The following is a 26537-nucleotide window of genomic DNA, read 5'->3' on the forward strand; positions in this document are numbered from 1 at the left end:
AGCCAGATAAAAAATCAGCATTTGGAAGAAAAAATCAACATGCATAATAGTTTTCATTCCCAAAATATTTCACCCTAAAATTTCAAAGTGCCATACCTTGCTCTCTGCCATTCCAGGTTTTTTTTACTTCAATTTCATAGTCCCCAGGTTAATGACTAGACTAAGTCAGTTTTTCAAAACCCAGAGCTGTAGTACACCATCTCTGGTTCATAGAGATGAGCTTTCTTATCGAGCTAGCATTTATTTCTTTAACCAAGATGTTTATGTTTTGGGGGCAGATTGTTTGTAAACAACAGTAACTCATAGTTTGCAAAACTCATGTTTTGCAAATATTTTTAAATGCTTTGAATCTAAACAGTCTACTTATTGTGTTTATGTCATAATGAGACCTTGGTTCTTATCCAGCCCCCTATCTGATAATTTTCTTTTCCAAATTACCGGCCAATTTATTTGTTGTTAGAATCTTTGAAAAGTCCATATTTTTCAATTGCTTTTCACTGTTTATTGCCCTGGTTTATGTTCTTTTAAGATGCTAGTGATCAAAGAGAAGATGTTTATATTGGAAACCACATGCCTTGCCCTGAAAACCTCAATGGTTACTGCATCCATGGGAAATGTGAATTCATCTATTCCACTCAGAAGGCTTCTTGTAGGTAAGTCAGCATCTCCAGATCAGAGGTGAGGAACTTTTTCCTGCAGTCACTGCTCTATAGAAAGCTATAGTGAAATATAGATTAAATATTACCAAAAAGTATTTTTTATTTGCAGTTGAGTCAAAAATAAATTAGCAGTATCATTTGGAAAAAGCTGACATGTATAATATGCAAAACCAAAAACAGATGTCATATTAGGATTTTAAGATTATGGGCTTAACATTTTTAATATGATGTCCATTTTTTATATAAGAAATAAATATGCCATATTTCAGCACTATTTTGGTTTTCAGGCAATCTGTCACAAGGTGATTTAGGGACTAAAGAATGTGTTAAGAACAGAGAATTCGTAACTCAAAACATATACTGAAATAGATTTCTAAAAATAAGGGAATGGGGATGTAGAACCAGGTGTGAAGAGAGAAGTAGAAATGGGAAAGGTGTAAATCTTCTACTGTCTGAAGCAGGAGAGGTTATGAAACTTGTTCAAGGTCAGCAGCAGCAAAACTAGATCTCGGATTTCCTGACACTCAGCCTAATGATCGTGATGCGTTTTGCTGTTCTGTGTCTGTTTACCAGTAACACTTCTTGCTGGTGCTGGGAGCTCATCCTCTATCTCAGACTGGTCTGGTTAGCCAGGGTACAGTATTTCCTTAGACAAGGGGAGATTGCTGTCATTCTGCACGTTCCTGCCTCTTGCAGTTTGGCCAGAGCCCTTTTTTTCCTTTCTTAGTCAAAACATCAAAAGATGGAGAAATACTACACTTTTCCTTTGTTCTGTCAGCCTAGTAGGCCAGTGAATCTTTCTCTCCAGAAAGTAAAAGAAAGCTGTTTGAAAGCAGGTATCCTGGTCCCTCTACCCTTAGCTCCCTTCTCCAGGCTCTCTTTTTCCTCTTCTCCTCCTGCTTTAAAAACAGAACAAAACACTATAAACTGTTAATGATTAAATAATTCTTTGTTAAGCTTTTGGCTTTTTCCTGTTTGAAAGTGCTATCGCTCCTTTCCCACCCCTCTTTCCTAAATGTTAAAAAAATACAGCTGTGCAAAGGGGAACAAGCCAGTTTAAAATTTTTTTATCTTTAGGGGCGCCTGGGTGGCTCAGTCGGTTAAGCGTCCGACTTCGGCTCAGGTCACGATCTCGCGGTCCGTGAGTTCGAGCCCCGCGTCGGGCTCTGTGCTGACTGCTCAGAGCCTGGAGCCTGTTTCCGATTCTGTGTCTCCCTCTCTCTCTGCCCCTCCCCCGTTCATGCTCTGTCTCTCTCTGTCCCAAAAATAAATAAACGTTAAAAAAAAAAAATTTTTTTTTATCTTTATTTTTGAGAGAGGGTGGGGGAGGGGCACAGAGAGAGGGAGACACAGAATCCGTAGCAGGCTCCAGGCTCTGAGCTGTCAGCACAGAGCCTGACGCGGGGCTCAAACTCACAAGCTGTGAGATCATGACCTGAGCTGAAGTCGGATGCCCAACCAACTGAGCCACCCAGGCACCCCAACAAGCCAGTTTTAAAACAAAATCATTCAATGGATTCCTCCTATTTGTCCCAAGTGGCATACATAATCTTGATAGAAATTCAGATTATGTTGTTCTTAGGATAGGGCATCTTTCAAGATATCTAAAAGTGAGGGATGAGAGAGTACGGTGTCCTGATAATCAAGTGATACCAGGTCACTTTGCAGTATTTACTGTGAGTAATTGACAGTGAGAGGATTCAGTGGTATAGTGGTTAAAGGCTTTGGAAGCAGGTATGCCAGACTGGGCAGTTACTGACTGTGCTCTTCTGAAGTTACTTAAATTTCTAAGCCTCATTTTCTCATTTCAAAAATTAAAATAATAATGGCACCTATCTCCTAAAACTTACTAAATTTAAATTTAAATTGTTGCTAAAATTAAATGAGATAATATATGCAAAGTGCTTAGCACAATACCTGGTACTTAGTATGTATTTAATCAATAGGAGTTGACATTATTAGATTATAATTGCCTTTAGGTTTGAGACTGTTTTGCTAAACCTGTCTTCCCATTGCCTCGCAGGGGGCCTATTCCAGTAGCTACTTAGGTAACTTTAAAAAAATGTTTATTCATTTATTTTGAGAGAGAGAGAGGGAGAGAGAGAGGAGGAGGGGCGGGCAGAGAGAGAAGGAGAGAATCCCAAGCAGGCCCTGCACTGTCAACGCAGAGCCCCATGTGGGGCTCAAACTCATGAACTGTGAGATCATGACCTGAGCCGAAACCAAGAGTCGGACGCTTAACCAACTGAGCCACCCAGGTGCCCCAGTTAACTATCTTTTGAATGCCATGTGATGATGATCAACTCCACCTTCTTCTCCAGACCAGAGTTGTTTCTTAAATGCCAGAGAATCTCTTTTCTGCATACGTATAATCCTAAAAAGCAGCAGATCTTTTTCTTTTGTCTAAGCATTTACAAGGTCTGTAAGAATCAGGCCATAATATCACATGCACTTCAACTAATAGGTGGGTATGTTTGGGTAACAGTAAGCAGGCAGGGATGAACAATCGCTAGCCACAGTCCTATTATTAGGTTAAAATCTTTTAGTATTATCCCACCCTTAATTTGTTTGTTTGTTTGTTTATTACTTACTTTGTACCAAATTCTGCCTGCCCCTGGCGTCTCAAATTCAGGTATGACAGGGATCCAGGCATCTTGCCTTCCAAAAAACCTACCGTCTACAGGTTCCAAAAAACCTAATGTCTGGTTGAAGACAATAATAATAAACAATTAAAATATAAAATGAAAAATGCTGCCACACAGAGATAGATATACTCAAGATGATTTGGGACTTCAGACAAGGCACTTCATCTTGATGAGGATGAGGGACATTGTGGGAAGAGGGGCAGGTCTTACAGGAACATTTGTGTCACTCCAGGAACTTGCCCTTTATTTTAAAGGATGCTTGAGAAGCCACTGAAGGATTTAAGTTAAGAAAGTTATGATCAGATCTGAAAGCCGCTGGTTTTGTGTAAAATGGATCAGGAGACTGAATGTTAGGAGACTGTGCGTTAGTAAGAAATTAGAGCCTGAACTAAGTAAAGGAGTTGTAGTGACACTGAGATCAGCAGATGAATTGCAGAGAGAAGATAGGGTAGTTCAACCCCTAAGTTTTGGTGACCAGTTGTTTGAAGATGGAATGTGGGAGTTGGTGGAGGGTGGTGGGAAGGAAGAGTCAAGAGAGTCTCCCGGGTTTCTGGGTAAGGCAGAAGTGAGTGGGGACAGGGAACGGGAAGACGGAGGAGGTTTGGGTGGAAATGATGTATTCAGTGTAATATGCTTGGTCTCAGGTGCCTGTGGGGGATCCACCTATGGAAGTCTAACAGGCTGATGGATGTATGTTGGTTTGAGAACTCAGGAGACAGATGCAGGTTGGAGGCATACGTTTGGGAATCGTTCTACTCTAGCATATCCCTTGTAGTTCCTACCCAGCCCTGCTTCTGTCCCTCTAGGCCTCCAGTTTGTCCATCCTTTCGCCTTTTTTCCGTGTCCCTAGCCCCTTGAATGTCTTCATCCCCTCCTTATCCAGCTTAAATTCATGGTCAGTCATGGTCGTCCCTCTCTTGTTTCATCATACTCACTTGACAAAACTATAAACCTGGTTCATTCCTTCCTGCCTAATGTGTACCTATACAGCTATTCTGTATACCCATCCAGCTGAACATGACTGTTAATGAAAAGCACACCACCAGGCTAATGCATCTCACCGATGTTTGTACTCAAAATGGGCCCTACGAGCTGCCAGGTTGTCTTTCTGAGCTTCAGTCCATTCATCCTCCTCTTGTCCCAGATGCTGGCTTTCTGTTGTCACCCTTCTCTTCAGATTGTCCGTACCTCCTTCTCCTCCTTAGCTGATCATCTTGTTTCTGAGTTCACTGAGAACATTGAAGCATTATGAGGAGGACTCTCACAGATTTTTCACCCGCACCAACCAGAAATTCTCCCTGCTTTTCTGTGTTTCATATGTTCTTGTATAGATATGTATATATATATACATACATATATATATATATATATGTATGTATATATATATATAATTTAAATATATTTTCATTTCTTCTGTCTTTGAAAAAAATTCTCACTCTCTCATCAGCTGCTGTCCCATTTATTTCCTTTGTAGAAGAACGCAAAAGAGTTGTCTGTGCTCTCTCTCCAGCTTCTCACTTCCTGTATCTCATGAACCCACCCCAATGAGCTTTTGCTCCAACACTTCCCTGAGGCTGTTCTTGTTGCTGAATTCAGTGATCAATTCTTAGTCTTAAATTACTTTTGAACAGTCAGTAGCATTTGACTCCTGTGCAATATGCATAATAATACACTTGGCTTTAGGGATTGCATTCTCTCTCTCTTTTCTGCTGCCTCACTGGCCATTCCTTTACATCTTCTTGGCTGGTTCACCTTTTGCTCCTGACCTCTCATTGTTGGAATGTCCAAGGGTCCAGTCCTGGTCCTCTTCCTTAGTGATGCCACCCAGCCTTAGAGCTTTCCATGACATATGCTGATGACTCCTACTTTGCATAAATCCCAGACCCCTCTCCTCAACTTGAGACTCATAGATCCCTCTCCCTCCTTGATATTTTCCTGTGGATGTCTTGACTCCTCCATTTCAATAGGATCTAAGCCTATCTCCTGATCTGCCTTCCCTCCTCTAAACCTGTTCCGTCTGCTGCCTTCTTCATCTTAGTTGATGCCAACTCCATGTTTTCCTTTGCTCAGAGAAAACACCTCTGATACACCTTCGAGTTCTCTCGTAATCCATACCCAGTCAGTTGAGAAACCCTATTACCTCTGTTTCAGAATATGTCCAGAATCGGAGTTCTTCTCCCCATTGCCACTGCTATTCCTGGTTCAGATCGCCGTTTCTTCTCTCTGGCATTATTGCAACAGCCTCCCTGTATCCTACAGTCCATATTCAACTTAGAAGCTAGATAGAGACTTTTCTTTTTTTTTTTTTTTAATGTTTATTTTTGAGAGGGCGAGGGAGAGAGTGAGCATGCTTGCCAGTTGGGGAGGGGCAGAGAGAGAGGGAGATAGAAGATCCAAAGTAGGCTCTGTGCTGACAGCAGAGAGCCTGATGTGGGGCTTGAACTCATGAAACATGAGTTGGCTGTTCATGACCTGAGCTGAAGTTGGGCACTTAACTAACTGAGCCACCCTTGCACCCCGAGATGGAGACTTCAAATGAAAGTTCATGTCATTTCTCTGCTAAAACCCTCCCAGTGGCTCCTCTATCTCATCGAGTGCAGAAACCCTACGCAATTGACCCCTTCACCTCTCTGTCTTAATTCTCTGTTTCCCTTCTGCTTGCCCACTCCACTCCAGCCATGCTTGCTATTCTTGGACATGGCCATGTGCTAATAATGCTCCCTCCTCAGGGTCTTTGCACTGACTCTTCCTTTATCTGATATGTTCTCCTTCCTGTTGTCCACATGGCAGATTCCCTCACCTCCTTCACATCCTCACTTACATGTCAGCTTCTTAGTGAAGCCTACCCTGACCATCTTGTTTAAAGTTGCAACCCTCTCTTCCTGACCTATAATTTCCTTTAACTAACTCTTTTCTTTCTCTTCGTGTAGTGCATATCACCTTCTAACATAACCATTTAATTCATGTTTATTGACCCTCCCTCCTCCAGCTAGAGGTTAACCAGACCAGCGATCTTTATTTGTTTTGCTCACTGATGTATCCCAAATATCCACAGTACTTGACACATGTCAGATGTTTAGTAAATGGACAAATGGAAGAATCAGCACATGAGGGCATGGTAGTGAACGAGATTACTATGGACGTGTGTAGGATGAAAGAATGGAGAGTGTAGAAGACCAAATGCCTGGATCTGCCTTTAATCAAAAACAGAAGAAGTAGTAATAACCTAGAAGTTATTATCCAGATATTTGGAGAGTGTAACCCAAAAGTCAGTTGCAGAAAATAATATCCAAGGAGGATTGCCTGAATGATATATGGCCTATACATTCTTTTTGATACTCTGATTTTAATCTTTGGATTAAGCTAAACTGTCGGAGAGCTGCATATCTAGGACACTGTTATAGCTCCCTATGGACCTGTTTTTATTTTACTGAGCTTTGACTTTTTGCCATTAGCTTACCACAAAAGACATTATTTTAAAAATCCTATAAGATTTCATTATATTGTTGAATTTATTACAACTATATTATTGAGGATGATGTTCTCGGCATCAAAAAGTGCCCTCTTTAAATCAGGACCAATGAGGTAAAATCCCCTTGAATCTAATATTAGTAGCAACTGTGGTTCTTTTGAGCAACTGGTTTGATTTTATTTTATGGAGATTGCATTTTATGTTAATAATCTTACCATTTTTTCCCCACTTATTCTTTTTTTTAAACCAGTGATTTTTAGTATTTAGTATTTTTTTTCACAGTTTTGTAGTACCACAATCAATTTTAGAACGTTTCATCGCCCCCAGAAGAAACTCTGTGTTCTTTAGCTGTTACTCTCAAATCGCCCTGCCCACCGCCCTTAGTCTTAGACAATCACTGGTCTGTTTTGTCTCTATAGATCTACCTGTTTTGGACATTTCATTTAAGTGGGCTTGTATAACGTGGTCTTCTGTGTCTGGTTTCTTTCACTTAGCATAATGTTTTCAAGGTTTATCCATGTTGTAGCATATGTCAGTACTTTGCTCCTTATAATACCACATTTTGAATCTGCTTACCAATTGATGAATATTTGGATTGTTCCCACTTTTTGGCTATTAATGAATAATGCTGCCGAATAATTGTTGGCAGGTTTTTGTGTGGACTTGTGTTCATTTCAGTTGGGTAAGTGTCCAGGAGTGGAATTGCTAGGCCAAATGGTAACTCTTGTGTTTAACTTTTGAGGAACTGCCAGACTGTTTTCAAAAGTGGCTTTGCCATTTTTCATTCCCTACAGCATCTTCATCAACAGTTATTATCTGACTTTTTGATTCTGGCCATTCCAGTGGGTATGAAGTGATCTCTTATTGTTGTTTTGATTTGCATTTCCGTGATGACTAATGATATTGGTATCGTTTCATGTGCTTATTTGCCATTTGTTTATCTTGTTTGGAAAAATGTCTATTCAGATCTTTTTGCCCATTTTGTAATTTTTTTTTCTTTTGGTTAGAGTTTGTAATAGTTTTTTAAATATATTCTAGATACAAGTCTCTTATCAAAAATATAATTTGCAAAAATATTCTATTCTTTTGGTTATCTTTTTACTTTCTTGATAGTGCCTTTAAACACAAAAGGTTTTAATTTTGATTTAATCCAGTTTAACTTTTTTGTTGTTGTTTATGCTTTTAGTATCATATCTAAGGAAATCTTTGCCTAATCCAGATCATGAAGATTCACTTTTTTTTCCTAAGAGTTTTATAGTTTTAGCTGTTACCTTTAATGTTTATTTTTTGAGAGAAAGAGAGAGAGAGAAAGAGAGAAAGACAGAGTGTGAGTTGGGGAGGGGCAGAGAGAAAAGGAGATACAGAATCTGAAGTAGGCTCCAGGCTCTGAGCTGTCAGCATAGAGCCTGATGCGGGCCTGGAACTCCCTGACTACAAGATCATGACCTGAGCCTAAGTCGGACGCCTGACTGACTGAGCCACCCAGGCGCCCCTATAGTTTTAGCTGTTACCTTTAGATCTGTGATCCATTTTGAATTATTTTTGTGTATGTTGTAAAGAAGAGGTTCAACTTCATTCTTTTGCATGTGGACATCTAGTCGCAGCAGCTTTGTTGAAGAGGTTATTTTTTCTTATTGAATTGTCTTAGCACCCTTGTCAAAGATCAGTTGGACCATAGATGTATGGGCGTATTTCAGGGCTCTCAGGTTCTATTCCATGATCTATAAATCTGCCTTACTACTTTGGGTTTTTTGTTTGTTTGTTTGTTTGTTTTTGTCTGCTAGTAGACTTAGACCCAGTGTGAAATTTTCTGATAGGTGTGTAGCAACCTCAGGGATGGGAGGAGTGGACTCACATCACCCCTGGCTTCCTATTTCCCTATTCCTATTTCTTCTTATTCTTTATGTGTGCTCTATTAAAAAATCTTTTTTTCTAATGAAGTGTGGGATGTTAATAACTCGACTATCCTTACACTTCAGAGGTTTTATTAATCAGTTCTAACTGAAGGCTGGCTAATTTATACATTTTACTTCTGTCAGCTACAAAGTGTGAAATTTGTTAAATATCTTAAATGTTTCCCCCTGTCAAATTATTATCATCAGCTGATGTTGCCTTTTTATTTACTTGGAATTCAGATAATTTCTAAGATTAGCTCCTGTTTGGCTGCTTGACTCTGCTTTTGTCAATAACTTATTTTACTTTTTCCCCTGCATCTTAAATGATTATATTTATGTATACTAAAGTGTGTTGGATATAATATAAAAAGTGCAATTTTCAGAGAACTGTAAATGTTTATATCTATTTATTTAGTCATCCCATTTCCAAGTACCTAGACTTGAATAACACTAAATATAGAAATGTGCACACTCACCAATATTTGTTATACCTAATTCATAGTTGTGAAAAATGGAAAATAGGGGCGCTTAGATGACTCAGTCAGTTAAGCATCCAACTCTTGATATCAGCTCAGGTCATGATCTCAAGATCATGGGATTGAGTTCCTTATGGGGCTCCATGCAGAGCATGGAACCTGTTTGGGATTCTTTCTCTCTCTCTCTCTCTCTCTCTCCCCCCACCCCCTCAAAATAATTAAATAAACTTAAAAAAAAAAGGAAGTAGCTGGCATGTCTCTTAGACTGAGGAATAGATGTTAGCTATATGATAGCCAGTGAAGGTACTATTATGTACCTTTTTTTTTGAGAGAGAGAGAGAGCATGTACTTGTTTAAGTGGGAGAGGGGCAGAGAGAGAGAGAGAGAGAGAGAGAGAGAAACCCAAGTGGGCTCCACACCCAGCGCAGAGCCTGATGTGGGGTTTAATCCCACAACTCTGAGGTCATGACCTGAGCTAAAGTCAAGAATTAGACTTTTAACTGACTGAACCACCAGGCGCCCCTTATGTATCTGTTTTTTTAAAGGAGGTGTAATAAAGACCATTTAGCAACTGTAAAATTAATGTCCTATAATGATAGGTGAAAGATGCACTGTGAAATAGACATTGAGTAGCATTTAAGGAAATACACAGATGGAAGTTTTGGGGTTTTTTTTTCAGATAGTGGGAAAGCACCTGATTTGCTATTTTTGTATAAATTTATTATTCTTTTGTATGTTCTTCTAAAACCTAGAATTATTAGAATCTGTAATTCTCATAGGAATCTTTTTCCCTCCCCTTTTCAGATGTGAATCTGGTTACACTGGACAGCACTGTGAAAAGACGGACTTTAGTATTCTCTATGTTGTGCCAAGTAGGCAAAAGCTCACTCATGTTCTTATTGCAGCAATTATTGGAGCTGTACAGATTGCCATTATAGTAGCGATTGTCATGTGCATAACGAGGTAGGTAATGGCCTAAGAAATACCAACCTTAAATTAGAGTTGGATAGCTGTTAAAGTAAAGAAGAACCTTGAAGCACACTCAAAATGATAGGGGCTTTAAGTCTTCCTGTCTATTAGGAAAAAATCCTAGGATCAGTTCCTAAGATTTCTAAGTAGGTCTGACCTGTCCTTATCTTGCTTCCTTAGAGTATTGACAAGAACTCATTCTCAGGGTTACAGGTGTAGCTGGGCAGCTGGCAAAGGGAGCATGGATAATATTCAGTGGCATAAAGAATGTAGGGATCTTAGAACTGCATTCTGGAATGATGATTGTAGTAGCAGAATGGCCTGCACATGCACAGAAGGGCCTGCCCCAATTTTTAAGGCGCTGATGAACTGCAAGGTGTTTTTTGCCCTAAGGATATACTTTATCCATAGTAAATATAATAAGAAAGGAAGAAATCAGAGATCAAAGAAAATGGCTTTTCTTCGTATATCGTTGTCTTAACATTTCATTACTTCATTTTTTGGAACACAGTTATAAGTAATCTTTAAAATTCTCCATCATAACTAAAACCATTGGCATTTATCATAATTAAACTCAAAATTAAAGGACATTCTTGGATTGCAACAGGGAAAAAAATGGGTATTTTCCAAACTTAGTGGAAATGTAGATTTCAGAAATGAAGTGGACCCAAGAAAAGTCCAGCTAAATCCAGTTCATATTGTCTTTCTGCTTCCCAGTGTCCTGTTTTGTTTTTTTTTTTTTTTGTCTTGCTTGGCTATTCCTGTCTCCTTTAAGATTTGGTTCAGAAGTCCCATAAACATCATTTCTGTACTTGTCTGCATTATTCTGGGCAGAGGATCGGAGCATATCAAGTACAGATATTGGCAGGCCATAATGGATTTATAGCTCTTCTATCCAAGGTCTGGATAGAAGCCAGACCTTCACTAGTCTCAGCCATCTGGAGCTGAAATGATAAATCTAGAAATGATAAAAAATGTTCTCTGAATAACAGGTATTTTTCATAAAATTCAAGTGCTAAAATCAGTGGACTTTATTCCACTGAACAGATGATCTGCCCTTAGGCAAGACTACTGAGTATAAAATTGGGCAGTAGGAAAAAAAAATGGGTAGTAGATTAAAATTGGGATAATAATATAAAAAATGACAGCAGAAAGGGAAAATAGAAAAAAAAAAAAACCCACGTAACAGCAGAGCTGCCTGTGGCCGTTTAATATCGGCTTAGAGGTTAAGTAGTTTGCCTGTGGTCATCCCACTAGTAAGTGGAAGTGCTGGATTTGGATTCAGTGCTGCCTGGTTTCCAAACCATTCCTCTTTCCACTGAACCATCAAGAGGAGGGTCTATGTTGAGTCACCTCAGGAAATACATTTGCCAAGTATGACCGTTGCTTGCTAGCAAGGTTCAAACTTAATTTTGTTAGAGGGACAGGGCTTTTGAATAGAGTTGGGGGGAATGACTTGGTATGAATCATTTCTTCAGAGCATTAATCTGGGTGTCATCTGCAAAATTTCACTGGAGGAGAGAAAATGTGAGGTCAGGGGAACTATTTAGGACGTTATTCGAGTAAAGCAGGAGCGGAGTAATGAATTATTTGGAGGGTGAAAGAAAGAAGGTAAAGATGAGGGAAGTTTTTGAGGTCTGGTGACGATGTCATGTTTAAGAAGATCAAAGGATGTTAGAGTTAGCAGGAAGCAGCTTTGAGTCAATGCCTTCTATTCTAGAGAGGTGGGGAGACTGAAGGCTTAGATGGGGGAATACCTTACTCAAGATACTTAAGCCCTTTACAAATCCCAATCCAGCCTTTTATCTTGTTCTACACTTCTGTTTTCAGTGTGCTACAATCTTCAAAATTCTAATTCTATTAAATTAAAATTACCTGACAAGTAGTTTTCAAGTTTGTGCCCTCAAATTTATATCCCAAATCCATGTGCTGCCTTCACAGACTTTAGACATCACGGTGTTTTTATAACTGTGTTGCAGCCGTCTTTTGCTGCCCACTGTCTCCGTGACTGAAGACTCATCTCATTGAATTTATCTTACATGTCTCCTCATTGAGGCCTGTCTTTTTATTGTGGTGTTGTCTCCCCTCAAATGTTTTGCTCTCTTGAATTTAGAATATTATAATTATGTACTTGGACTTAGCTCCACTGAATTTTTAAGGAGTGCCTCTCCCACACGGTCCATTATGGGACAGCTGTTCACTTATCCCATGGTGGCTGTTACATGTGAGGAATCTTCCATTAAAAGGATGTTCCCACTGACTCACTGAGCAAGACTGCATGAGTAAAATTTTCTTCTTTTATATTTGGAATCTTCTTTTATGTTTTGAGATCCCTAGAATGACAATAGCAGGGACCTCAAACATCATCTTAGCCAAACACCTTTATTTTATAGATGACAAAACCATGGCCCCAGGAAGTTGGAATTTTTCCAAGGTCATGGTGAGTTGGTGACAGTTAAAGAGGTTTGCTTGGCTTCTTAACCATGAAATGGATGTGATTTCATCACTGTCTACCTCAAAGTGTTTTTATGAGGATTAGTGAGATAAAATTTGCAAAAAGCAGCATATAAGATGAAAGTGTTAACACCAAGGCTTTTAAGTCAAGGCAAAGCAGTGCTCTTTGAAACTGAACTAGAAACAGAGAACTTTAGGAATATTCCTTGTCACAAGACTTTCTTTCCATTAGATTATAAATACCTTGCTGGCAGAGATTTTAGAGGTTGGTACAACTTTTAATATTTCATATGTAGGAAAAGGAGATTGCACAGCTAGTTTTTAGCAGAGTCCAAACTCAGAATTCCCAGAATTCATCCCAGTGCCTTTGTTCCACACTGCATACCACAGCACTTTGTGCATAGTAAGAGCTCGTATGTTTGCATTCTGGTGGGCAGGCACAAGAGCAATTACAGCACAATGAGATTGATACCACCACGGAGAAACATGTACACTAAAGGGAAAGCAGAGTCCAAGACTATCCCTTATCCCCAGGATGACAGTTCTTTATTGGGTTCTGTGATTTGCCCAAGCAGGGTGCAGAAAAACTTCTTTCGAGTCCTTGTCTAAAATTGCTAAGCATTTCCTGTCTATTCATATCTGAGGTTAATAAGCACACTTCTTCCCGATTACTCCCTCGTCCAAGCTGTTCTTGTCACTTTGGGGGTGTCATAATGCTCAGAGGAAGTACATGGATCAGGATCCTTTATACTATCCTAGGTTTATATGTTATTGGTCACCGCAGCTAGGGAGTTGTCAGGCCAGAAGAAGGGCGGGCAAGTGCATCTGCAGCAGTGGAGACCCAGGAGTGAGCTTTGCTTGTGCTTACACCTGCATTCTGTACCTAACCTCTAGTCCCCAGCTGTGTAGGGAAAATAGCAGTCTGACACGTTGGTCCTCAGCTTGACTTGCATCAAACAGCATCCTGTTTCTCATTAAGGCTTTCTGTGTGAAATGTGTATTACTTTGGAGACGTTTGAAATATCTTAAACAAAACGACCTTTTTCTTTTCTTTATTTTTTTAATTCAACAGAAAATGCCCTAAAAACAACAGAGGACGGCGGCAGAAGCAAAACCTAGGTCATTTTACTTCAGATACGTCATCCAGAATGGTTTAAACTGATGACTTTTATATGTACACTGACCATGTGATGTACATTTATTATGTCTTTTTTTAAAGAATGGAAATATTTATTTCAGAGGCCTTATTTTTGGACATTTTTAGTGTAGTACTGTTGGCTCGTATTTAGAATATTCAGCTACAACAGTTTTGGACTGTTTCGTAGTCTTTGTTTTATGTTTTTAAATACAGAAATTGATTTCACAAATTTATACCACATGGTAATTCTAAGACTTGTTCTTTACCCATGGAATGTAATATTTTTGCAAAGATGGACCACTTCACAAATGGTTACAAAGTCATACCCACTTCTTCCACAGTGACCACAACAAATGACCAAGCATGAACTAAAGGTAAAGATGTTTACAGATTACTTTTCTTACAAAAAAAGATAAAAAATCTAGAAGACACTGTGTTTAAATAGACATTTAAATGTTTTTTGAGATTTAGTAACTGATTTTTTAGACCCTGCCTATCGCATGAACTGTAGAGCTGTGTGTTAGATGTGAAATATTTATAAGCTGTATGGATTGGAATTTGATTATTCCTCTCTTTGAAAAAATAATTCTGATAATTCGGAAAGATATCTGGTAGCCAAGATGGAACAGATCACTGAAAAGTAGGTTTAGGTATTGTGAAAATGGTCTGTTTAACAAACAGATTGGAATAAAGCCTTCTCTATCAGTTAAACTACTTTAATACACATTCATTTTTAAAAAAATATTTGTTTTAACATAAATAAATTGTATCAGTGTTTGTGAATAAAATGCAAAAATGATTGTTAATGATGGGTGCTCTTAAAGTGAGCTTAAAAATTATCTAAGACCTCTATCCAAATTTGTCCTGTAGTAATAGTTATATTAATAGATTGTTGGTGTTTAAAGATCTGAAGTGTGAGTAGAATGTATTCAGCTCTTTAACATGTAGTTTAGGTAATCAGAAGTATGCATGTAGAATTTAAGAATATGTTAAAAATTAAATATTAATTTTAATATTTGGTTTGGAAAAGCATGTTATAATATAATGTTTTCACTATATGGCCTCTGTTTTGGTGTGTTTATTTTACTACATTCTTTGATATTGATAAATCGGTACATTTAATGTGTGAAGTAAGTACAAAAATTTTCAGTTCAGAATTCCCCTTTGCTTTTTCAAATACTGCTTCAAATTATTTAAAGGCAAAAGCTTCCCCCAATATTTAGTGTTTGCTTTTTTTGATCATTTGGTTTCTAGGCTTAATATTAGTAACATGGTGGCTTCAGGGAACTTTTTTGTTTTAAAGCTTTCCTCTTCTCTCCACACAGTCTTATTTGAGTCCATTAGTCAGTCACCAAGCATGTTTGGAACAGTACCCAGTGCTCTGCAAGGATTCATATTGCAGAACAGTCACGTGTGGGTATTTGTAGTTATAAATACTTGACCAGTCTCCAGGGGTGGGGTTTCCAACCCTTTATACAACCCTGTTGCCTGTTATCAAGCTAACTTTTTGCTCTTAGTGCCAGAATTGATTGTGGTGGGACATCTTTCACTGAGAAATAAGTAAAATGGAACATAATGGGTCTGCTTCAAATGCTGATAAAACCCATCAGAATCGCCTGTCAAGTGTTACAGAAGATGAAGACCAAGACGCTGCTCTTACCATTGTGACTGTGCTGGACAAAGTAGCCACCATCGTGGACAGTGTGCAGGCAAGCCAGAAGAGACTAGAGGAGAGACACAGGGAAATGGAAAATGCTATAAAATCTGTCCAGATTGACCTGTTGAAGCTTTCACAGTCACACAGCAATACAGGCTACGTCATTAACAAGTTGTTTGAGAAAACTCGAAAAGTCAGTGCTCACATTAAAGATGTGAAGGCCCGGGTGGAGAGGCAGCAAACTCACGTGAGAAAAGTTGAATCCAAGCAAGAGGAAATAATGAAGAAAAACAAATTCCGTGTGGTAATATTCCAGGTAAGATTGCCACTTGTGTTTTGCTTGGTTACTGAAAAATCTTAACATCCTTGAATTGCCAACCAGTCCTATCAGAAGTTTCCAGCATCTCGTCATTACTATTGTATTTATTCACGAAGTGGCATTCTGTATTAGCAAGAATCTCAGGATAAAGCCATTACTGTGTTGACTAATGTACTATCCTATCAGTATTTTGAGCTTCTCAACCATTTTGTGTAATATGAACTGTGGATCAGAGCTGAGGCTATTTCTTGCCTTTGAAACTTAATATTGGTAAGACTCCTCCAGCATATTAGCCATATCAGCATGATGCCCTTTCATACATTGAGAGTGTTAGTTCTAGAAGAGATCTAAGAAGGCTGTAGTTTAAAACACCTAAAAAGAGAAATGGAGGATAGTAATCCCACAATGTGTTTTTCCCCCTTCTATGGAGACCCTGGAAAGTCCTAAACAGTAAAATGTAAACTTTTCAGAATGTTGTTTCCCTGTTGGAATTTTTACTTGTGAGAATATGTAAAATAATTACAATAAGCAAAACTATTACTTAACAATCAGGCAGTTGTTTTTATGTTTCTTATAATATAGTTTTGTTACAGTTTTACAAGCATAGGAGTCAATTATATAAGTAATTGCTTATAAATGCTTAGTCTTTTGACTTAGCCTATTTAATATAGTAGTTTTTGTGTGGCATTGTGTATTGTGCTAAGTTCTTATATTACTCTGCACTTGGCACTCATATTTTTTGAAATAGGAACACATCCATGGCAAGATGCATAATATTTATAATATGTTTTATAACTCTTACAAATCAAAAGGAAAAAGTTGAACTCTCGTCCTGTGGTAGGAAAACTGAGAGTCATTATCAGACTGTTCACAAAAGACAAATGAGAAGAATTCCATTTTCACCCATTTAAATATTTTCAGTTATTAAAACATATACCCAGAGTTTAAGAGTACTTTCATATTCTGCTGGTTAGGAGTATTAACTGGTACAACATTTCTGGAGGGAAGTTTTTGTAGTATGTTATTAAGAACCTTCACAAACCTTCGGGCACCAAAATTTTACGTCAAAGAATTTTTCTAAGCATAAAATCAGGAATGTGTGTAGGGATGTTCACCAGTGTATATATAATATACAGTGTTATCGCAGTGTATTTTAAAAATAGATGGCTATCCCTATGCATAGGAAAAAACCCTAGAAGAGCAAAACCAAAATGAAATAAGAACACAGTTGGATTATGTACGAAGGCAGATATTTGTAAGACACTAAGGATGTGAGCCACAACTCTCCACAGCATTCTTTACACATTAGGCAGTTCTCCATAGCACTCTATTGACTGATACAGTTACACTGGCATGAAAGAGTAGTATTTTGGATCTGTTTTTTTTTTTTTTAATTTTTTTTTTTCAACGTTTATTTATTTTTGGGACAGAGAGAGACAGAGCATGAACGGGGGAGGGGCAGAGAGAGAGGGAGACACAGAATCAGAAACAGGCTCCAGGCTCTGAGCCATCAGCCCAGAGCCCGACGCGGGGCTCGAACTCACGGAGCGCGAGATCGTGACCTGGCTGAAGTCGGACGCTTAACCGACTGCGCCACCCAGGCGCCCCTGGATCTGTTTTTAAGAACGTGTTTTATTTAAGAAGAGACCAGTCCCAGTGTTAGTGCATGTAATAGGGATCTAGATTTGGTACTAGAGAATGTAGGATCCATTCTTCAGTTCACCTTCCAAGGGCATCAGCAGGAAGGGGTTGTGTTGCACCCTTCACTTGCATGGGGCATGCCCAGCAACGTTCTTGGCATCTAGCATTTCTCCTGAGAACCTTTATGGAGAGTGGGCCATGTACCAATCAAGATCTACAAAAGCTAGAGGAAAGAAGTTTCTGAAAAGTTCTAATTGAACTTTTGTCAGTTGGTCTGTTGACCTAATTTGTTTTTTATAGTTAAGATTATTTTCTTTATTCACCTATTTATTACCTGACGCTTGCTATTTTTTTCTCTTTGAACTCCTATAGTTACTTGAACAAGTCAAAGATTAGTATGTAAAAAACAACTGAGAGGCACTAATTTAAGTCAGATCTTATTCCTGGTAAGATATAATGCTGTGAAGGTTCTATGAAATTAAGTTGCTCAGGGTCAGCAATGGTTTGTCAGTAAGCAGTTGCTCTTTTATGATGGCAGAGCTTCTAGAGAAAAGATAAAGGCAATTAAGAATGGATTTGATGATTCTTTAGCTGTTAGAACACTATATAGTATTCACATGGTTATTCTTAGTTAAAATTAGTTTCTACACTTCATTCTCATAGTTAATACGTGTAAGTGGTTATTTTGAGATCACCTGTCCTTCTAAAATGAACTTAAAGCTGGAGTAATTCAGCTGTAGTATACTTTCATTTCCATTTGGGTTTTTCCTCAAAAAGTTTTCCCTAGTTACATCTTTTGGTGGCAATCTTTTTTCTTTTTTTAATGTTTTATTTATTTATTTTTGAGAGAGAGTGTGAGTGGGGGAGGGGGCAGAGAGAGGCGCGGACAGAGGAGCCGAAGTGGGCTGTGTGCTGACAGCAGCAAGCCTAATGCGGGGCTCGAGCTCACGGACTGCAAGATAATGACCTGAGCTGAAGTTGGACGCTCAACCGACTGAGCCACGCAGGTGCCCCTTGGTGGCAATCTTTATTGGCATTTTATTTCCCACAGTTGTGTATGGCTGAGCTTTCACCTAATCCTGGACATTTGCATTTAAAAAACTATCTGCTAGTTTTCATTAATTATCATTTCTCCTTAACATACGTCCACTTTGATGACCTTCTCATGAAAGCCAGCAGTCTTACCATCTCTTTTAACAACTTTGCTTACAAACCACATGTCTGCAGTTACCAAATGAGATATTTGGTTATTCCCTAGTGACAAATCCCAGACGTCTGTGTATTCGGAAGTCCCCTGGCTATGTTACTTTGATAGGGCCCACTTTACTCTCATCATAGTACTCGTTTTGTTACAAAAATCATCGTTTTATCTGGTCTTTTACATAAAAAGAGATATAATAATTATTTGGAAATCAACCGTAACCCAGCCTATAATCTTTAATTATTATTACAGCGTATTCGTCATTAACTCACGGTATCTCTGACTCATAGGAATTGCAACAAATAGATCCGTGTAACAAGTACTTTCTCTTACTCTACCTCTGTTTTGTTTTTTAAGCCTGATTTGTATAATTTGTGCATTGAAGAGAAGGGTATGTGATTCCTGAGTTAAGCTATATCTGATTCCTTCACAGCAAGACTGTGAGGGTTTTTCCCCCTACTAAGCAGTAATTATTCTTTGGCTCCTTCCTATTCTAATTATACCTTCTCAGGCCATACCAACCCACTTGGTGTTGCTGAAGCTACTCCCTGTAGCAGGTGTCAGGAAAGGAGAGGAATAATTTTGCTGCTTTCACTGATTCATCTGAGAGCTATGACACGCCCACCTGCCTTTTCTTCTTTTTTTCAAAGCTGCTAGATAGACTCTCCAATCCTGTAGCCAAAGAATTTAATTTTAAGCAAGTATCCAAATAAATTAGGTTCCAAGGATCTTCTTGACTATCAGGCTGATAGGTTTTTGGAATAAACCTGTTTCTTACATATTTATTTAATTTATTTTATTGAACAGATTTAAAACAATGTTTTTATGTTTATTTATTTTTGAGAGAGAGAGAGACAGTGTGAGTGGGGGAGAGGTAGAGAGAGAGAGGGAGACACAGAATGTGAAGCAGGCCCCAGGTTCTGAGCTGTTAGCACAGAGCCCAACATGGGGCTCGGACCCATGAACCTCAAGATCATGACCTGAGCCGAAGTCAGATGCTCAACCAACTGAGCCACCCAGGTGGCCCTTATTGAACAGATTTAATTTAGATCTCAAGTAGGAGCACAGTTTCTTTTAGAAATTGTAACTCATGAGGGGTGCCTATGTGACTCAATTGGTTAAGTGTCTAACTTTGGCTCAGGTCATGATCTAGTGGTTTCTAGAACCCCGTGTCAGGCTCTGTACTGACAGCTCCAGAGCCTGAGGCCTGCTTTGGATTCTGTGTTTCTCTTTTTCTCTACCCTTCCCCCATTCGTGCTCTCTCTCTCTCTCTCTCTCTCTCTGTGTGCCCCCCTCATCTCTTTGTACTCTCTCTCTCTCAAAAAATAGTAAACATTAAGAAAATGATATATGCAAAGGCATTATACTGGAAATTCAAAATAGAAATTTTAACTCATGGATTCCCTTAAGAGTCTCATGATCCTTAAAGTCTTGCCTGTTTAGTTTTGGAAATAATCCCTAAATAGTAAGTTGGGATTCTTTAGCAGCTGTGTTTCTGGGCTGGTTCTCAAGGGTCCCCAGTGTCTGCTATGTTCCCAAACCCAATCTTCATCCTTATCCTTTGACACATATGACATAGTTGGTCCCTCCCTCTCATCTTGAAACTTGTTTTCCCTTGGCTTCTGAGGGTGCTACTCTCTTTGGATTTCTTACTGCCTCAATAGCTGATACTTCTCCTTTTTTGGTTCTTTCTCATCTTTTCCTTCTACAGTTTTGAAATCTATCTTAGAAATCCAAAATCCAAAAATTTCTAAAAATTAAAATTTTCTCATAACATACTGGGTAGCTTGCTACCTAGGGTTGACCGGAACCCATTTGGTGGCAAAACCTGACCTGAAATAGCACAAGGCTGTTTATATACTCTTTTCTTTCCTTTTTTTTTTAAAGGCAACTGCCACCTTCTTCTTCTTCTCCTTCCTCCTCCTCCTCCTCTTCTTCTTCTTCTTCTTCTTCTTCTTCTTCTTCTTCTTCTTCCTCTTCTTCCTCCTCTTCCTCCTCCTCCTCCTCCTCCTCTTCTTCTTCTTCTTCTTCGGATGTTTATTTTTTTTAAATTTTTTTTTTCAACGTTTTATTATTTATTTTTGGGACAGAGAGAGACAGAGCATGAACGGGCGAGGGGCAGAGAGAGAGGGAGACACAGAATCGGAAACAGGCTCCAGGCTCTGAGCCATCAGCCCAGAGCCCGACGCGGGGCTCGAACTCACGGAGCGCGAGATCGTGACCTGGCTGAAGTCGGACGCTTAACCGACTGCGCCACCCAGGCGCCCCGGATGTTTATTTTTGAGAGAGAGAGATAGACAGAGTATGAGCAGGGGAGGGGCAGAGACAGAGGGAAACACAGAATCCGAAGCAGGGTCCAGGCTCTGAGCTGTCAGCACAGAGCCCGACGTGAGGCTCGAACCCATGAACCATGAGATCATGACCTGAGCTGAAGTTGGATGCTTAACTGACGGAGCTACCCAAGCGCCCCCTACTCTTTCTTTTCCCTTTTTTTTTTTTAAGGTTTGTTTGTTTATTTATTTATTTATTTATTTATTTATTTATTTAGAGAGTGTGTGCATGAGTGGGGGAGGGGCAGAGAGAGGGAGAAGGAATCCCAAGCAGGTGCTACACTGTCAGCACACAGCCTGATGCAGGGTTCTATCCCCAAAACTGTGAGATCATGACCTGAGCTGAAATCAAGAGTTGGATGCTTAATTGACTGAACCACCCAGGGTGCCCCTGTTTATACTCTGTATTGCACCTTATAGTGAACATTCATTCATATTCATGTCACAAAATTGTTTCTTCCCAAGATCTAACTGGAGATGTAATGTAAAAGTTATTTTCCTCAAATCTGAAATGTTCTGAATTCTGAAATGTACCTTGGCCCCAAGGAGTTTGAATAACATTAAGTGTTGTCCCATTCAGTCAGTCTCTTAATAGTCTCCTCCATCTGGTTTCATGATTTTTAATTCTTGACATTAATGACTCCAAAATTTATATCTATCTCCAGTCCAGACCTGTTTCCTGAATTCCAAATTTGTATACTCAGCTGCCTACTTGACATCTCAGATCTCATCTTTCCCCTCTAGTTTCTTCCACCTGCTTTCTTCCCCATGTCAGTTAATGGGAAATCTAACCTTGTGCTTGAAAATCATCCTTGACACTAACACTCCACATCCAAATCTAGCAGTAAGTCCTGTCAGCATCTACCTTCCCAGTAGATCTGGAATCAGACTGCTTCTTACCACCGCCTCTGCCAACACCCTCATTCATCTCTCACCTGACTTACCTCAGTGGTCTCCAACTGGTCTCCTTGCTTCTTATCTCGCCCCCTAGAGCCTGTTCTCAGTAGAGCAATCCTCTTACAGCATGGGTCAAATCATGTTGCTGTTCTCAAAACTTTTTAAAAGGCTTCCTATCAGACTCAGAATAAGAGCCATGGTCCTTATTATTAGATATAGAACCCCTACATAAGCTGGCCCTCTCGCTACCTCTCTTACCCCCTTTCCTCTTTTTGCCCCTTGATCTCTCTGCTCCTGCCATGCTGCCTTCTTGCTGTTTTGGTTTTCCTCTCAGATATATGCATTACCTTCAGGTCTAGGCTAGGATGTCATCTTATCAGTGAAGCCTTTCCAAGCATCCTCCTCAGTCACTGTATATCTCCCTTCTCTACCTTATTTTTCACTTTAGCATTTACCACCATCCAACAGACTATATATTTAACTTGTTTATTTCTCTCTCTACAAGAATATAAGCTCTTTTACTCTGCTTTCTCCACAGGAGTTTCTCAGTTCCTAGAACATTGACTGGTGCATGGTAGGTGCTTAGAAACTATTTGTTGAATGAAGGTCTGTGCCCTTTTTGATTGAATAGTTATTTATTGAGTATAACTACTATGCACAAGGCTCTCTGATAGATACTGGGCATAAAACATAAATAAGACACATCTCTGCTTTCATCGAACCTATTATGTAGTGAAGGCCTCAGTATATAAATGAGCAGAGTTCCAATTCATTCAAACAGTGGTATTAGTGGTATTATAAGTAGAGGTATGCACATGTCATTCTGGTGTAAATTGGAGAAAGAATTAGCTTCTTGAGGAAAGTTGGGGACTTTTTAATTGATTCTTGAAGATTTTGTTGACAGAGCTGAAAAGAGGTGAAAGGGATTAAAGTGAGCAAAAAAAAAAAAAAAAAGAATAGTGAAAAAGAAAGATACAAACAGGCATGGAGGGATGAAAACACTGTGTTTGAGGAGTAGAGAGTGGTTGTGTGTTGCTGGACTGGAAAGTAGGTTTAGCTCAAACTGAAGAGCCTTCTGATCATACTAAAGAACTAAACTCTCTCCTTTGAGTATTTATGAGTTCCCAAAAGTTTTAAAGTAGAGAAAGGATGTGATAAGAGCTATGCTTTAGAAATATTTCCTGGGAAATACTTAGGTGATGCTTTGGAGGTAGACATATTATTGTACAAGCTCAGGTCTGAGGTGACAGGGGCCTGAATTAGGACATTGGTAGTGGCAAGGAGGAAGGAGGAGGGGACAGGAGTTACTAAGCAGTGTTATTGAGAGTGCTTGGTGACCTGTTGGACATGGGATGACAAGGAGGGGAAATATTGGGGTTGAATATTCTCAGATTTCTATTCGGGTGGCACCTGGATGGTTGCTGGTACTGAGAAACCCAGGAAAAGAAGATGTGGAGAGGATGCTGGGTCGACCTTAATTTTTGGACATGTTAAGTTTGAGGTGTCCCTGTTACATCCAGGTGAAGTCTATCATTTAGAATTGCATCTTCATCTTAGGAGAAGAGGAGAGGTGAAGATAAAATATTTGTGAGTTTGCTTACAATTGGATCTGAATACAGAAGAGTGGATCAGTTTGCTCTGATTGAACTTGGGAGATAAAGCAAAATAGGACACAGAGAGAGAAACCCTGAGAAATATTAATAGTTAAGGAGCAGGCAGAAGGTGAACAGCCCATGGAGGAGATTGAAAAGGCATGGCCAGAAGGTAAAAGAGCTGATGTCTAACATGCTTTCTTTTTCTCTCCTTCAGGAGGAGATTCAGTGTCCGACATCCCTGTCTATTGTTAAAGACAGAAACCTAACTGAGAATCAAGAGGCTGAAGACGATGTCTTTGACCCTCCAATAGATCTGTCTTCGGATGAAGAGTATTATGTTGAAGAAAGCAGATCTGCCAGACTTAGAAAGTCAGGCAAGGAGCGCATTGATAATATCAAAAAGGCATTTTCCAAAGAAAACATGCAGAAGACACGGCAGAATTTTGACAAGAAAGTGAACAGAATTAGAACTAGAATAGTGACCCCGGAGAGGAGAGAAAGGCTAAGGCAGTCGGGAGAAAGGTTAAGGCAGTCGGGAGAGAGGCTGAAACAGTCAGGGGAAAGGTTTAAGAAATCCATTTCTAACGCAGCTCCCTCAAAGGAAGCTTTTAAGATGCGTAGCCTTCGGAAAGCTAAAGACCAAACTGTGGCTGAAGATATAGAAGAGGTCAGGGAGATGGGTGTGGACATCATTGCCAGGAGCGAGTCTCTGGGCCCCATCACTGAGCTCTACACTGATGAGCTCAGTGAAACAGACCGTGAGGAAGCCAGGGCTGTATATCCTCCCACAGAAGGAGGGGAAATCTCAACTCCCGAGGCTTTAAAAGTTACTTTTAAACCCCAGGTGAAAGTGGAAGATGATGAATCTCTTTTGTTAGATTTAAAGCAGTAATCATGAAGAAGAACTAAGTATATTATAGGTATAAAAGTCTTTAATCACAAGGTTCTAGTTTAATAGCATAGTCACTTACATTGATAGTATAGTCATTTAAATTTATAAAATAGTGAAGTCATTTACATTTATTTATGGGAAAACATGAGTGATATAGCTGGATTCATTTCTGATGTTTAAAATCTTAAAAATAACACGAGTATTGTATACATTTCCTTATAACTTCCTTGGGAATTCTTTTTTTCTCCCCTGGGCTAACAACTTTCCCTTTTATGTCATTCTCATGGCAGCTGTGGATTTTTAAGTTCCTTTCTATTGCCCAGCAGAAAAGTAGTCTCCTAGTGAGGGCCAATTAGGTATTTGGTGTCTAAAACAAATGAAGGTAAATTTCTGGCCATCATTTGCAAGTAAACTCTCAATTTTGGCCTAGGTTGATGTTGTGGCCAAGCTCCAAGGGGAATAACCCATGTGAGGATTATATCATCCGTATGTTCAAATAGAGTCATTAGTAAATTAGTAGTCCTACCTCTTTTTGAGGTTTTTGCATAAAAAATGAAGTTCTGGACTTGAGCATTTGGTTCTGGCATTTTAGCTTTGCTTACAGCAAGTTATTTGGCAAGTCATTAGTAAAATGGAGAGTTTGTCTATCCTATCTCAGAGGACTGTTGTGTGAAGATCAGAGGAAATGTGACACATTCTGGGGGAACAGGGAGCACATCCATAGAAAACAAACCCCACTGGTTCCTTAGGACTAGAGTTGAAATAATTACACCTTATGAAAAAGACTTGAGCTCTAAGCATTGAGGACCTAGGTTGGACGGAAGCTAAAGTTGGTCTTCAGAAGCCTTTTCACAGAATCAGGAATGAAAAATAAATGTTGGAGTGACATCTTTTCGTCAAACACTAAAATCAGACCTTGGGTTTCAGTAGGGTCTTAGAATGTTTCCTGGAAACTCCTTTTTTTAATGTTTATTTACTTTTGAGAGGGAGAGAGACAGAGCATGAGTGGGGGAGGGGCAGAGAGAGAGGGAGACACAGAATCTGAAGTAGGCTCCAGGCTCTGAGCTGTCAGCACAGAGCCCAACGCGGGGCTTGAACTCATGAACTGTGAGATCATGACTTGAGCTGAAGTCGGAAGCTTAACCGACTGAGATACCCAGGCGCCCCTGGAAATTCCTTTCCTAATTTTCTTTTTATTTAAATCTATGGTAGACTAGAGCTATCTTTGAGCAGCATGAAGCATAAAACTATGGCTGTGTCTTCAAGAGGTTTTTCTAAATTCTTCCCTGATGCAGTGGATTTGGAAATGACCTCGTGTTTCTGTTTTCCAGAGTGAACCCCTCAGGGGCTGTCTGTCCAAAACAGTGTTCAAAGGAATTCATCATAGCTGGTTTGGGAGGATTCCAGATTCCATTTAACCATTAGCCTTAGATCTAGCCAATCCCAAAGTAGATATTATTACTATCGAGAGGAATGGTCATACTGGTCCTGCACTTCTGCTATGTTTAAATCTTCTGGTTTTTTAATGAGGAAGAAATGATGAAATTGTTGAATTTGAAAAGTTTAGACAAGCAGCTTTCAGATCGATTTTAGATGCTCCTATGGTAGTTAAAAATTGTTATGAATGTACACACACACACACACACACACACACATCAGCTTTAAAGTATTTGACTATGTTACCCAGATATTTGGGTTTGGGAGTTTGATTCAATATCATTTCCTCTTCACTCTGTATGATTATATAAAATCATGAATTGTTCATCCCAAGTATCTTTTTATATTGAAAACTAAAGTGTTTACAACATTCTTTGAAAAGAATAATTTAAAAAAATGTTATAGTTTAGAAAGAGCTTAGATGCCTATATTTCCTTAAAGCCATAATAAAGTTGAATTTTAAAAAGATACTATTACAGAGTTTGATGTTGGTATCCTACTTGTAAATATTTTTACTAATAATGAAGACCAATAATATGGCATGAATTTGATATAGTAACCCTTTTATTTTTTTTTTAATGTTTGTTTATTTTTAAGAGAGAGAGCATGAGGGGGGCAGGGGAGGACAGAGGGGAGAGGGAGTCAGAGGATCTGAAGTGGGCTCTGCGCTGACCAGAGAGCCCAGTGTGGGGCTCAATCTTATGAACTGTGAGATCCATGATCTGAGCCAAAGTAGGACGCTCAACCAACTAAGCCACCCAGGCACCCCTCATACAGTAAGCCTTCTTATAATAGATATGTTTCTAAGTTAAGATGAATATAGAAAGTTAGAATCTCTTTGTTTTTTTCTAGCCCTACAC

The 26537-nt window shown here is 39.2% G+C and overlaps 2 protein-coding genes across 3 annotated transcripts in view; both read left to right on the forward strand.

The window, feature by feature from the left end:
- TMEFF1 (transmembrane protein with EGF like and two follistatin like domains 1) overlaps positions 1 to 14766 on the forward strand; it is an 81449-nt gene extending 66683 nt beyond the window's left edge. For both annotated transcript variants that reach the window (XM_040481827.1, XM_040481828.1), the window contains exons 8-10: positions 530 to 653; positions 9952 to 10110; positions 13643 to 14766. In XM_040481827.1, the coding sequence (XP_040337761.1) occupies positions 530 to 653; positions 9952 to 10110; positions 13643 to 13727 (368 nt within the window). In that variant the 3' untranslated portion in view covers positions 13728 to 14766. The remainder of the gene's footprint in view (positions 1 to 529; positions 654 to 9951; positions 10111 to 13642) is intronic.
- CAVIN4 (caveolae associated protein 4) lies at positions 13976 to 25128 on the forward strand. The gene is made up of 3 exons (XM_040481829.1): positions 13976 to 14082; positions 15226 to 15681; positions 23563 to 25128. The coding sequence occupies exons 2-3, from the start codon at positions 15274 to 15276 to the stop codon at positions 24238 to 24240; spliced, it is 1086 nt and encodes a 361-aa protein (XP_040337763.1). The 5' UTR covers positions 13976 to 14082; positions 15226 to 15273; the 3' UTR covers positions 24241 to 25128.
- The last annotated feature ends 1409 nt before the right edge of the window (positions 25129 to 26537 follow it).

This window comes from Herpailurus yagouaroundi, unplaced genomic scaffold (assembly GCF_014898765.1).
Source record: "Herpailurus yagouaroundi ecotype Mexico unplaced genomic scaffold, PumYag 160, whole genome shotgun sequence".
Classification (NCBI taxonomy): domain Eukaryota; kingdom Metazoa; phylum Chordata; class Mammalia; order Carnivora; family Felidae; genus Herpailurus; species Herpailurus yagouaroundi.

Coding starts and splice junctions, on each gene's coding strand:
- CAVIN4 (XM_040481829.1), top strand. CDS start 15,274: ATGGAACATAATGGGTCTGCTTCAAATGCTGATAAAACCCATCAGAAT. Junction 15,682..23,562: donor TCCGTGTGGTAATATTCCAG/GTAAGATTGCCA, acceptor TCTCTCCTTCAG/GAGGAGATTCAGTGTCCGAC.